At 37.4% G+C, this 14,020-nt stretch overlaps 1 protein-coding gene across 1 annotated transcript in view; it reads right to left on the bottom strand.

Annotated features, from left to right (window-relative positions):
• The window catches only part of AGPS (alkylglycerone phosphate synthase), a 114,855-nt gene that overhangs the window by 32,472 nt on the left and 68,363 nt on the right, over positions 1-14,020 (bottom strand). The window contains exons 14-15 of the mRNA XM_026647593.2: positions 11,342-11,454; positions 1,708-1,777 (exon numbers count right to left, since the gene is read on the bottom strand). Of these exons, the coding sequence (XP_026503378.1) occupies positions 1,708-1,777; positions 11,342-11,454 (183 nt within the window). The remainder of the gene's footprint in view (positions 1-1,707; positions 1,778-11,341; positions 11,455-14,020) is intronic.

Genomic DNA, 14,020 nt, shown 5'->3' with positions numbered 1-14,020 from the left:
TCTGGGAAAAAAAATTTCATAAAAGGGGGTGCAAATTAATGTTTGTACAGTGTTTTAAAAGTGAAAACCACAAATAAATGCCAATTTTATGTACATGCAGTATTGTTGTAGATGTGCTGGTCCCAGAATATTAGAAAGAGAGAGAAGGTGGGTGAGGTAATATCTTTTATTGGACCAACTTCTGTTGGTGAGAGACAAGCTTTCGAGCTTACACATGACTCTTCCTCAAGTCTTGGAAACTAACTCAAAGCATCATTGCAAGGGCGCTACCAAATTCATTGCCATGAAAAACATGTCATGGACCATGAAATCTGGTCTCCCTGCGTGAAATCTGGTCTTTTGTGTGCTTTTACCTATACTATACAGATTTCACAGGGGAAACCAGCGTTTCTCAAATTGGGGGTCCTGACCCAAAAGGGAGTTGCGGGGGAAACGGGGGGGGGGGGGTGTCGTCACAGTATTGCCACCCTTACTTTTGTGCTGCTGCCTTCAGAGCTGAGTGGCCGGAGAGTGGTGGCTGCTGACTGAGGGCCCAGCTCTGCAGGCAAGCAGCGCAGCAGTAAGGGTGGCAATACCATACCATGCCATCCTTACTTCTGTGCTGCTGCTGGCGGTGGCTCTGCCTTCAGAGCTGGGCTCCCAGCCAGCAGCTGCTGCTCTCCAGCTGCCAAGCTCTGAAGGCAAAGCTGCCGCCAGCAGCAGCGCAGAAGTAACGGTAGCAGTACCACAACCCCCTCAACACCTTTTTTTGGGTTAGGACCCCTACAATGACAACACTGACATTTCAGATTTAAATAGCTGAAATAATGAAATTTACAACTTTAAAAATCCTATGACTGTTAAATTGGCCAAAATGGACCGTGAATTTGGTAGGACCCTAGTCATTGCTAAATACAAGGTGGAACACATTTTAAGTAGTTAGCACATTTCAAGGGACCATTTAGGGTGAAGTTTCCCATGAACACACCTACAGTCATAGGGAGGAAAGGAAGGGGGGGACAGGGAACCAACTTTGTGGGGGGGTTGTTAGTGGGTTACAGATTGTTGTAATAAGCCATAAATCCAATGTCTCTATTCGGTCCATGATTTTTAATGTCTACCAAAGTGTAATGAATTTAAACTCACAGGCGCATCTTTTAAAAGTGTTCAGGTTTCCTTTGAGGAAGGGGTCTGAGAGGTCAGATATGGAGTGATTGCTTTGTGAAAAGTGTTCACCCACAGGTGATCTGATGTTTTTGTCTTATGTTCCTGTGTGAATTCATTTGAGCGCGCAGTGATTGTCTGGTTTCATCCCACAATAGTTGCTATTGGGGCATTTAGTGCACTGGATGAGGTCCACTACATGTTGTGATAGGCATGTGTTTAGCAAAACTTTGCCAGACACTAAAAAATCATGGATTTTTACCTTATTTAGCAGTGACACACTGAATTAGTTTCACAGAAGCTGAAGAGCTCTGTATATGCTCGAAAGCTTGTCTCTCTCATCAACAGAAGCTTGTCCAATAAAAGATATTACCTCACCCAACTTCTCTCTAAATTTATGTACATGTAAAAAAGGCATAGCCCTCTAGAGAGAGTTTTGATAATCTTTTCAAGTCTAAAGAAAGTTTGCATAAAGAATTTGAAAAAAAATCTTTATGCTTTCTATATGATTTGTTGGGTAAGGAAATAGCCACACCAGAGCAGCAGAGAATAAGAGTGACCTACCCGAAGGTAAGCGATGACAAATGTCAGCATGTAACCTCTCTGTCCATTATCTTCTCCAGCTGCCAGACCACTGCAATTGATGACAGTTAATTATTAACATGGATCTCAAGTGAACTGTTTTTCACAGCTTTCCAATAAAAATAATAAAATACTTTGGGTCAAGAAATGTATATGCAAATAGATCAGAGAGAACTTCAACTTGAAATGTTTCCAATTTAAACCTGAGTTAAAATTTGTTTCAAGTCACCACACCTAGCAGAAATCCTCCTATTTTTTAAAAACAATGTTTTATCTCCCTGGTTGTTAGAAGGCCCACATGAAAAAGGGGAACTGATAATACAGACTGGGTAAATAGTGAAACTTGCTATACATGGGGTTGTTCCGTACAAAATTAACAACCCGGGTGGGGGTGGAGGGGGGGGAGTATTTCTCAGTGATGCTAGCCAGAGACATTACTTGTAAAAATTGTAGGTAAACTTGCTAGTGTTAAAAATGTGTCTACTATACACTTTTAAATCTATTTTATTTGTAAAACCTGAAATTTCCAATAATTTTGTCTTATTTTAAGTTGGATACAGAATTTGGGTAATCAAGATGATAGTCTAAAAAGTTTAATATTAAAAATTATATTCGTAAACTTAAGACTATCAAAAGGTATGTATCCTTACTATGTGTTTGTACAGGGTCTAGAACAATGGGGCCCAAACCATCATTGGGGCCTCTGGCTGCCACTATAATACAAGTTATTAGTACTACTCATGCAATTGTCATGACTTCCAAATAAGGAGGTTTCAACCTGGAATTAAGGTTGAAAGAGCTGATTAATTCAGGGTAACATGTATTACAGAGATTGTGTAATTATCCCAAAGTCAGGTATTAAAACCCCAGGAATTCAGAGTTAAGATTAAACAAAAGAAACGCAAACATATAGGGAAGTTCACAGTTAGGACACCAGAACTCTGTCTCATAACAATACCATGTAATAAAACATAATTATGATTAGTGTGTACAATAGACTATATTAAGCAGATTTTAAAAGACAATAGTTTTTTTCATTTTTTCCTCTCTTCATGTCACTACAAGGCAGCACTAAAGTTGTTGGATTCCTTCATTGTGCATTTCCACACCTTAACATGTTTGTCTTTTAAATTAAGCTTAAACTCTCGATCTCCTGCATTTTCATAGATTTTAAGGGCAGAAGGAACCATTACATCATCTAGTCTAAATTGTGTTTGACTGAAGTGTATAATCCAGAAAGGCTTCTAGTCTTGATTTGAAGATATCATGAGATGGAGAATCCACCACTGCATTTGGTTGTTTGTTCCAAGTGTCATTCACCCTCACCATTAAAAATCTGTGTCTTATTTCAAATTGCAATTTGTCTGGCTTTAGCTTCCAGCCATTAATTCTGGTTATGCCTTTCTCTGCTAGACTAAAGAGCCATTGGGCACCTAGTATGTTCTCACCACAAAATTAATTATACATTGTAATCAAATAATCTCTCAATCTTCTAGCTGACAAGATTAACAGACGGACCTCTAAATTTCTCACTGTAAGGCATTTTCTCCAACCTTCAAACAGTTTTTGTGGTTCTTTTCTGCATTCATGCCAATATTTCAACATCCTTTTAAAAATGTGGGCACCAGAACTGGACACAGCATTCTAGTGTATGTATCATCAATGCAATATACAAAGGTAAAAACCACCTTCCTACTCCCCTGTTTATACATCCAATTATTTAATTAGCCCTTTTAGCCATAGCATTGCTCTGGGAGCTCTTGTCCATTACAACTCCTAAATCCTTTTCAGAATCACTGCCATCCAGGATGCATTACCCAATTTTGTAAGCAAGGCCTTCCTTCTTTGTTCCTAGATGCAAGACTTCAAATTTGGTTATTTTAAAATACATTTTGTTTGACTGAACCTAGCTTACCTAAGCAATCCAGAACACTCTGTATGACTACCTTGTCCTCATTTATAATGCTTGCGTTTTTTGTTTTTTTTGAATAATTACACCATTACCTTACCTTCAATTTAATATAATTTTATATCGAGGATTTTTTTTTTTTTAAGATTAAAAACTACATACATGAGCAGTTAAAAAATGAAGAGAATGTTACAATGTGGTATTTATAATTATCTGAACACATGTAATATCAGCTTTGAAATCTTTTAGGGCCAGATTAATCAGTATGCTCTGCTAGGTTTACTTCAGTCTGGAGCAGCATAAAAGTCAGTTTCTACCAGCTCCTGTTTCCCCGCTGCATACACAGTTTCCTCCTCACTAACCTACATCCAAACTCCAAGTTTCCTGAGTTTGCTCCTGTCCTCCCCTTCCTTCCTGGTCTCCCTCTTGAATAGATCTGGTGCAATGGATAGATTTGGAAAATAAATATTTAGGATTAATGGTTTTGCCATTCTTCATAACTAAAAGTTTCTTCTCCAACAGGGAATTATGAACAACAATCTTCTACAAAGAATTCCAGTAAGGACTGCCTTCTTGAAAAATGGCTGCCTTCTCTTTTTATCATTAACTTAAACGTACCTAATTTTTAGTAAAAACTGAGCCTCTGCCCTCTGAAAATCAAGCTCCTTTATGTTGTCTCAAGGTGAGCACACAAAAATGGAAGCACCCCATATTATTTGTATTACCATAGTGCCTAGGAGTAGGACCTCATTGTGTTAGCTCTGCACAAACAGAACAAAAAAAAACCCAAAACTGTTCCTGCCCCACAAGTTACTTTTGAAAATATGGGCCTAAGTGTAAGATGTTCCTGATTCCTTTTCAATATTTTCTCACCAGAGGTTTATTAACCCCAACTTCTTTTCTGTATCTGTGCTACAACCACCAGCTTTAAGAACTGAACAAGAAAACCGAGAACGAAACAAGTCATAATACTGAGATGGAGACTAAACAGCTTAAATCTTCATGATTCCATGGACTTTATAGATAAGTAGAAGTTTTTGTTTGTTTTTAATTGTTCTTTGATAGAATCCACGTGTCAAGAGAATATAAAAGTTAACTGTAGTTCCAAAGTTAAGAGGATTGCCATAAAAAGAGGTAAAAATTAAATGAAGTTCAACTTTTCTTAGTAGATTCCACACAGTTCCTAGACAAAAAACACCCTCTAAATCATTCACATTGAAAATAAGAGTTCAGAAAACATTTCCCTCAAAACTACAGGAATGCAGCCAGAAAATCTCAGAACAGCTAGTAAAACTTTAGCCTACTCTCCATATGTTTGATTAGATTAAACTACTAAATTTGGTTTTGCCTCTCCCCTACAGTCAATGGGATGTCTTCCTGAACATTCGCCTTGCTCTTTTCTCAATACACAAAAGGCATTCCATACAAATAGGAATATAAGGTAAGAGTTTGGGACAGGTGAACTTTGCTTTTCTATTAATTTTAAGTTATTTTCCATAAGCAAGATTTATACTTCAGTATATACTTTCTGCAGCCATGTAGTAAAAAGCTCACCAGTGTAAAGTAAAAAAGCAAACACTCTCTCTAAACAGCATCAGTTAGGCCTTGGCTACACTGGTGCTTTACAGTGCTGCAACTTTCTCGCTCAGGGCTGTGAAAAAACACCCCTCTGAGCGCAGCAAGTTACTCCCAGCGCTGTAAGCTAATCCCCTCGGGGAGGTGGAGTACCTGCAGCGCTGAGAGCGCTCTCTCCCAGCGCTGGCGCCGCGACCACACTCGCACTTCAAAGCGCTCCCGCGGCAGCGCTTTGGAGTTTCGAATGTAGCCAAGCCCTTAAAATAAAGATCTCTGCCTATTTGTTGTTCACTTGGAGATTTAGTAAAGTTAGGAAAGTGAGTCTCTAAGCGATCAGATGTGATCAAAACAAATGTTAGTAGCTTAACATTAATATTTCTTTAAGAGATTAATGACTTGATTGGCACATTGCTGAACAGACTATGAAGCGAAAATGAGATTTATATTTTAAACCCTCAATGTAAAAAGGTGAACATTTTCAAGCATCAGGTGCTTGAATCAAACAGCATTTACAGCAAAACCTGTCTCATTACCATCACTGCAATCCCAGCTGAGCCTCCTTGCAGTAGCAGAATTCAAATACAAATAAACTGATAAACACAAATGTCCTCAATCTAGTCAAAACTGTTTCTCATGAGGCTACATACTTTTGCTTCCTTAGATGTGAATGGGACTTAATTCCTGGGGGTTTTTTTCCTAGACAAAAAACTGACAAGATTTAACTGATCTCTTCTCTGCTAATATTGAAATTTTAAGTTGTCATAGTTCTAGGGTTTTTTACATAATACTTCTCAGCTCTGCTAGATCAATCAGTATTTCATGATCAACCTTTCCAGCAGATTTAGTTCAAATTGTTGCATAACTCCCTAGTTTCAGTTTTGTATGAGCCAAAAAAGCTCAAATTCTGATCAGCTAAAAACTACTGGGTTTGACCATTACAAAACTGCTGACTCTTCGTGCTTTTGTAGCTAAATAGCTTAAGCGTAACAAAACAATACTAATTAAACTTGCTAGTTTCAGGAAAACTTCTCTCTGGTATCAAGAAAACAAAGATTCGGCAACAGGTTTATGGGAACCTTTTGACATGTCAAACCTGAGATTCAGAATAAAACTTGGCAATGTTTGAGGTTTTTCAGGTTCTAGTTTTAGACTGAAGATTTCCTCTCAAGAAAATACCATATCTGTGTGTGTTTGGATAAACACAAACAGTGTTTGGTGTTAATAAATTATTATTATAACATTCTTGAATCAGATCATGTTTGTTCTAAGGCTGTCAAGTGGTTAAAAAAATTAATCGTGATTAATTGCACTGCTAAATAATAGAATATCATTATTTAAATATTTTTGGATATTTTCTACATTTTCAAATATATTGATTTAAATTATAACAGAATACAAAATGTACAGTGCTCACTTTATATTTATTTTTATTACAAATATTTGCACTGTAAAAAGCAAAAATTGTATTTTTCAATTCACCTAATACAAGTACTGTAATGTAATCTTTTTATCATGAAAGTTGAACTTACAAATGTAGAATTGTGTACAAAAAAAACTGCATTCAAAAATAAAATAATGTAAAACTTTAGAGCTTACAAATCTACTCAGTCCTACTTCAGTCAATCGCTCAGACAAGCAAGTTTGGTTACAATTTGCAGGAGATAATGCTGCCTGCTTCTTGTTTACAATGTCACCTGAAAGTGAGAACAGGCATTCACATGGCACTGTTGTAGCCGGTGTCGCAAGGTATTTACATGCTAGATGCGCTAAAGATTCATATGTCCCTTCATGCTTCAACTCCCATTCCAAAGGGCATGCATCCATGCTGATGACAGGTTCTGCTCGCTAATGATCCAAAGCAGAATGGACCGACATGTTCATTTTCATCATCTGAGTCACATGCCACCAGCAGAAGGTTGATTTCCTTTTTTGGTGGTTCAGGTTCTGTAATTTCTGCATTGGAGTGTTGCTCTTTTAAGACTTCTGAAAGCATGCTCCACACCTCGTCCCTCTCAGATTTTGGACGAAGCTTCAGATTCTTAAATCTTGTGTTGAGTGCTGTAGCTATCGTGACGATGCACCCCATAATGCTTTATAGAAATATGCTTATGAGTGTAAATATGACATAACTGGAATATGTTTTATGCTAGATATGCCATGTAACATATCTCTGCAAAGGTTATGATCTACTGAGTATATTCATCCTATTTGTATGCATGTATCATTTTTGTATTTGAAGTTACGAATATTGGCTATGTACTTGTTTGATTTTAAGTAGCCTCAGTGAAGCATTTGGTCAGCTTCCTGAGAAGACTATTCTCAGTAAATGCCCAATCAAGAAACACTTAAACTGACAATGAACTCTGAGAGACGCCAATCCACATCTGAGCTTTCCTGGGAATGGGACGTTAGCCTGTAAAAAACGGAGTCATGCATGGACATGTGCCTTGCCCATGTGTCTGCAAAACTCCATCATGTGGAGAGGATTTTACATAGGAGAGGAGAAGGGGTTTCCACCCACAAAAGAGAAAGTCTATTTAAGCCCCTGGAAGCCCCTCCATTTTGGTCTTCAGCTGGCACAAAAGATAGCCTCTCCATCCCAAGGAGATACCTGAAAGAAACTGGAACAAGGGACAATAACTACAGAGTGTGAGCGATTGCTGGACCCAGACTAGGAGGAAGTCTAGTCTGTAAAAGAGGCTTATTGGAACATCTCTGAGGGTGAGATTTACCGGCATTTAGTTTTTACTGTATTAGGCTTAGACTTGCGTGTTTTTGTTTTATTTTCTTGGTAATTTACTTTATTCTGTCTGTTATTACTTGGAACCACTTAAATCCTACTTTTTGTACTTAATAAAATCACTTTTTACTTATTAATTAACCCAGAGTATGTATTAATGCCCGGGGGGGTGGGGAGGGACACAAACAGCTGTGCATCTCTCTCTATCAGTGTTATGGAGGGCGAACAATTTATGCGTTTACCCTGTATAAGCTTTATACAGGGTAAAACGGATTTATTTGGGGTTTGGGACCCCATTGGGAGCTGGGTATCTGAGTGCTGGAGTCAGCAGCACTTCTTAACTGAAAACAGCTTAAGCCTGCAGCTTGTGGGGGGATGTGGTTCAGACTTGGATCTGTGTTGGCAAGGTTCTGAAGTCCCAAGCTGGCAGGGAAAACGGGCTCAGAGGTAGTCCCAGCACATCAGGTGGCAGTCCCTAGGGGGTTTCTGTGATCCAACCTGTCACAGCTATTTTTAGAAATCTCACATGCTACCTTCTTTGCGTTTTGTCAAATTTTCTGTGAAAGTGTTCTTAAAACAAACATGTGCAGGGTCCTCATCCGAGACTGCTATAACATGAACTATATGGCAGAATGCGGGTAAAACAGAGCACGAAACGTATGCAATTCTCCCACAAGGAGTTCAGTCACAAATTTAAATTAACACATTTTTTTTTAACTAGCATCAGCAGCATGGAAGCATGTCCTCTGGAACGGTGGCCGAAGCATGAAGGGGCATATGAATGTTTAGCATATCTGGCACATAAATATTTTGCAACGCCAGCTACAAAAGTGTCATGGGAATGCCTTTTCTCACTTTCAGGTGATGCTGTAAATAAGAAGCAGGCAGCAGTATTTCCCGTAAATGTAAACAAACTTGTTTGTCTTCGCGATTGGCTGACCAAGAAGTAGGACTGAGTGGACTTGTAGGCTCTAAAGTTTTACATTGCTTTGTTTTTGAGTGCAGTTATGTAACAAAACAAAAAACCATCTACATTTGTAAGTTACACTTTCACGATAAAGAGATTGCACTACAGTATTTGTATGAGGTGAACTGAAAAATACTATTTCTTTTGTCATTTTTACAGTGCAAATATTTGTAATAAAAAATAATATAAAGTGAGCACTGTACACTTTGTATTCTGTGTTGTAATAGAAATCAATATATTTGAAAATTAGAAAAACATCCAAAAATATTTACTAAATTTCAATTACTATTCTATTGTTTAACAGTGCTATTAATCACGATTAATTCAAAAAAATTGATTGCGATTAAAAAAAATGAATCGCATGAGTTAATCGACAGCCCTACTTTGTTCATTTTTTGAGTCTTTTTACAAATAATCTCTACCAGCAAATTACTACTATGGAAAAATAACTGAAAAGATGTGGACTGATTAATCACTGGTCTTAATGGTTTTTTTTTTTTAAATGATCTAAATATTTCCTAATTCTGAACTAATTGACTCTCTTCCCAGAGTTCTATTTCCATTTTAAAAATGAAAGTAAACTTCTAAGGAGTATTATTTAAACACATATTTCAGCACATATATTTTTATGTGATGTGACATGATCCAAAATTATGAGAACTCCATCTTAGCTCTTCCACAAAGTTCTGAGAAAATAAGTAGTATGTGCAAGACATCTCAGCGTAATACAGATGTGTTCAAATATATGAAATTACACCATTGCACAGATATCTTAATAGTGGCTCCTTGAATTCATAACTAAGGTATAGGTTGTATTTACATACTCTTGTACTCACCAGGTGAGCAAAACTGGAATGGCTATAATAGTAGACTATTAAGTCGCAAAGGTGCTTTGGGTATGAGTGAGCAAAGACATTGGGGCCAGAGAGAAGGCAAGAGATGGGGAGACTTGTGTTGCTCAGCAGCAACACAAACCCACCAATATAGGAACAGTGCTGAAGAGGTGTCCTATTTTTCGTTGGCTTGAATCTTATGGCTGCAACAAAGGGCATGAGTCCTCAGGACTGTGGTCTAGAAAAGAAACCCCCAGTGAAGAGGGGTAAAAATGAAAGTAATTTACAAATAAAAATGGAGCTAGAAGCTTAAGCTGATCAAAATTAAAGCCTCACTTTCATTACTATATGCAGAACTGGGAGCTCCACCTATAGATAACGTTGCCTAACACTTTCCATTTATAAGATCCTGTTTTCAGTGCACTGACTGAAACAGGGGTCCTGTGGAAAAAGTAGTATGTGATCATGTAATTAAAAAGTTATAATATATACACACAGGGGGATGATTTACAGTTGCACTAGCAGCTTTAATTCTGGCATTTGCTAACTTCTGAGTGCTTGTCTTTGCAACCTTATGTTCTCGTGTATTTTTATACGTAATAGAAAAAAGCTAATAAAGTGCACTCAAAAAAAAAAAAATCAAGGGAATTTTATATATTCAAGAGTGACCAGGATACCAAATTGTTTATGTTAAACATGCTTTCCGAATCACCTAGGGAAAATTTGGTTTATAGTGTGAGTTCCAAAAAGTGGTCTAGAAGCACAGAAAAATGTAATATGAATTTATAAAGTATAGTACTGACAGCTTTATTCAAAAGGTATGAAAAGTGCAACTGAGAAGTAGAATTAAAACTATTAGTAAGCAGAGTAAATAACAAAGAGTTTGTTTAAAAAGGAAATAAAAATGCAGTTCTGACAAATGAGATTTTCACCATGATTTTCATCAATCAGTCTTGTAATCAATCAAGCCAGATGGGCAGAAACCACCCTATCATTACTCAGCCTGTTACTGAAGTGAAATGTTTTCTGTCCCTTTGTAACAGCACAACACAATCAGTGACAAGGGGTGGGATGCAGCTAATTCATCAAATTCCTTTGATTAAACACAATTTCCCCTTAAAACAAGCTTCCTTTTTTATATGCTCTAGTCAATATTGCCAAATATTAACCTTACAATTTTGCCTCCCTCCTCTGTGCTTTAGGAAGGACATTAGTCTAGTGTCACAAAATAACAGTCAGCTTCCAGGTCTACAAGTCTGAACACTATGATTAGCATGAAAGAAAGCTTTAACAAAATTTTAGATTCTATATTTAGTCAGATACTGTAATAAACTATATCTAATTGCAGTTTCTCACATTAAAATGATAATCAGAAAATTAAATTGCTATTAACTGTAAAGTTATATTTATAAAAAGGAACATTGTATATTTAATTATACAGATTTTCATTTTAACGTTATAAAAAGGTTTAAGGACACAATACATAAAAATTTCCATTTTGTTTTTGTCTTAAAAATGCAGTAGCCTAATTTTAACTGGGAAATTTAACACAGACACTCCATATCAGAAATAAAATTCCTTGAAAATCATACCCAAATTTGGCAGCGATATCATAAACCTGCTTTTCATGCTGAAGAACCTTCTCTCTGTCACCCTCAAAGAGTAATGTAGCTACACACAGTTCGTTGGGATCAAATCCTTTAAACTGTGAAAAGAAAATACCTGTATCATGTTATAGTCCACATGGCAGAATCCAGGCTTGAATAAATCTACTTTTTCCCTTTTCCTTCAACTACACATAGGTACACTGTACTCAAAGTCACTTTGGGTTAGCAAGTATTCTTGTGGAATAGGAATAGGATAGTGCCTAAAGAAAACAAGTTGCACAGAATATTTCAGGTAATTTCTAGTCTATTTTCAAGCACTCTTGACATCATTCATAGAAATTTTTGCGCACCACACTAAACAACTGAAGAAGAATGCAGACATTTGATATGTTATATGACAAATTACTAAGTGGAGGTGTTTTATGCAGCACAGGAACAAGGGAATTTTATGTTCCTCTTAGAAATTCTTCCATATGAAAATTATGCCTTTAATGTTACTGCTTTCACCTCAACACCACTGGGAGGTGGCAGTGACGTGATCCCAGACAGTTTCATTCTACTGGACTTGCAGAAGGCAAGCTTCTGCACTGCTAAAGGCACTTTGAATAGAGGAGCAGAGAGGAAAGATAAATCCATCCGTTTGTAGCCTTGATTCTCCAAGCAGTTAGAAGGGAATGTGTGTGCCCTTCTGTTTCCACTTAGTATTACTCTACAAAAATGCTAAAGAAAAGCAACCAGAAGCATGAGTCACTATGCTGGTCAAGCATTGTTGCCAGAAGCATCATCATTCGTACAGTCCTGGACCAGGGAAGGCACTATAAGGAAAGGAGAGAAATAAACAAGGAAGAAGAATTTAAAAAGTGGGGGAGGAGTATACCACAAGTGCAAAAGCGGTAGGGGAAGAAACTTCATTAAGTGGTTTGATGGTATCTCGGTCTGGAAGTGCATTTAGTCTCTTGTTCCAAGAACGGGAATCTGGAGCTTTGGTAGGCACCAGGTCAAAGGTCACTGAAGATATTCCAAGAGATGGACAGGCTTATATATTGCTCTTTAATAGTCACTGAAAGAGTATTCATTGGCTCCTGAAAGCTTTCACCAAGTAGAAAATCTTAGGAAAGGAAGTGAGGAAGAATATAAAATAGGAGGAGGTTGCAGAAGGCCCTTCCTATTGTCCAAGTGGAAAGGGTGAAAGAAATGGGTACCGACTAAGAAATGCGTCGTATAAGGGGAGAGAGCTAAGCACACAAACAGAAATAAAAGGGGAATGAAAAGAGGTACACGAAAAGAGAATAACTTTACTGTCAGGGCAGAATTGATAAAAACACAATCAAATTAATAATGGACTTTAGCTTAGGTATGCATATAAGAGATACATAAAAACACATATTACTACATACAAAAAAATACATTAATACTGTTATCTAGGTTCTAGGTGGTAAAAAAAGGCATCCAAAAGTTTGCAAATGCCAGAAGTAAAGTTACCTGTGAAGCCTTAATTAAGTTCTCATGTGCTTGCATTAGGATACACTAATTACATGATCATTACTATTTTTTCCACAGCACGCTGCCTCGTTCACTGCACAAAATGAACAGTGCTCACTGAATAAGCGGCTATTCAATATTTTGTTTTATGCTAATCATTCAATGTGTGGCCTTATTTACTTCACACTGATCAAACCCTTCTCTGGATACAGGATTACTAATTTCTTTATGGACTTTTCTACGGTGCTCACTGTAGCATCTGAATGTGTCACAAACATTAATTTATTTTCACAACATAGCTATGATGCAAGTTATATAGATGGGAAACAGACAGACATTTGTGACAGATTTATACTAATGCAAGAAGTACGGGGAATAAGCAGGAAGAACTCGAAATGCTAGTAAATAAACACAACAATGACATAGTTGGCATCACAGAAACTTGGTGGGATAATATGCATGACTGGAATATTGCTATAGAAGGGTATCGCTTGCTCAGGAAGGACAGGCAGGGGAAAAAAGGTGGCGTTGTCTTATATATTAAAAATGTATACACTTGGATGGAGGTTCAGATGGAAATAGGAGACAGCCTTTGTTGAAAGACTCTGGGCAAAGATAAAAGGGATAAAAAACAAGGGTCATGTCATGGTAGGTGTCTACTACAGACCACCTAACCAGGAAGAAGAGGAGGTTGAGGCTTTTTTTTAAAAGTAACTAACAAAAATCATCCAAAGCACAGGACTTGGTGGTAATGGGGGACTTCAACTACCCAGACATCTGTTGGGAAAACAACACAGCAGGGCACAACAAATCCAACAAGTTCTTAGAATGTATTGGAGACAGTTTTTTATTTCAAAAGGTGGAGAAAGCTACTATGGGACAGGCTGTTCTAGATTTGATTTTGACAAATAGGGAGGAACTGGTTGAGATTTTGAAAGTGGAAGGCACCCACTTTTTGGGTGAAAGTGATCATGAAATGGTAGAGTTCATGATTTTAAGGAATGGTAGGAGGGAGAACAGCAAAATAAAGACAATGGATTTCAAGAAGGCGGACTTTAGCAAACTCAAGGAGTTTGGTAGGTAAGATCCTATGGGAAGCAAGTCTAAGGGGAAAAAGAATTGAAGACAGTTGGCAATTTTTCAGAGACATTATTAAGGGCACAAGAGGAAACTATCCTACTG

The sequence above is a fragment of the Terrapene carolina genome, unplaced genomic scaffold (genome assembly GCF_002925995.2).
Source record: "Terrapene carolina triunguis isolate 2854851 unplaced genomic scaffold, T_m_triunguis-2.0 Scaffold62, whole genome shotgun sequence".
In the NCBI taxonomy this organism is placed as follows: Eukaryota; Metazoa; Chordata; order Testudines; family Emydidae; genus Terrapene; species Terrapene triunguis.
Note: the sequence above shows the minus strand (reverse complement) of the source record. Positions and strands in the feature narration are given on the sequence as shown.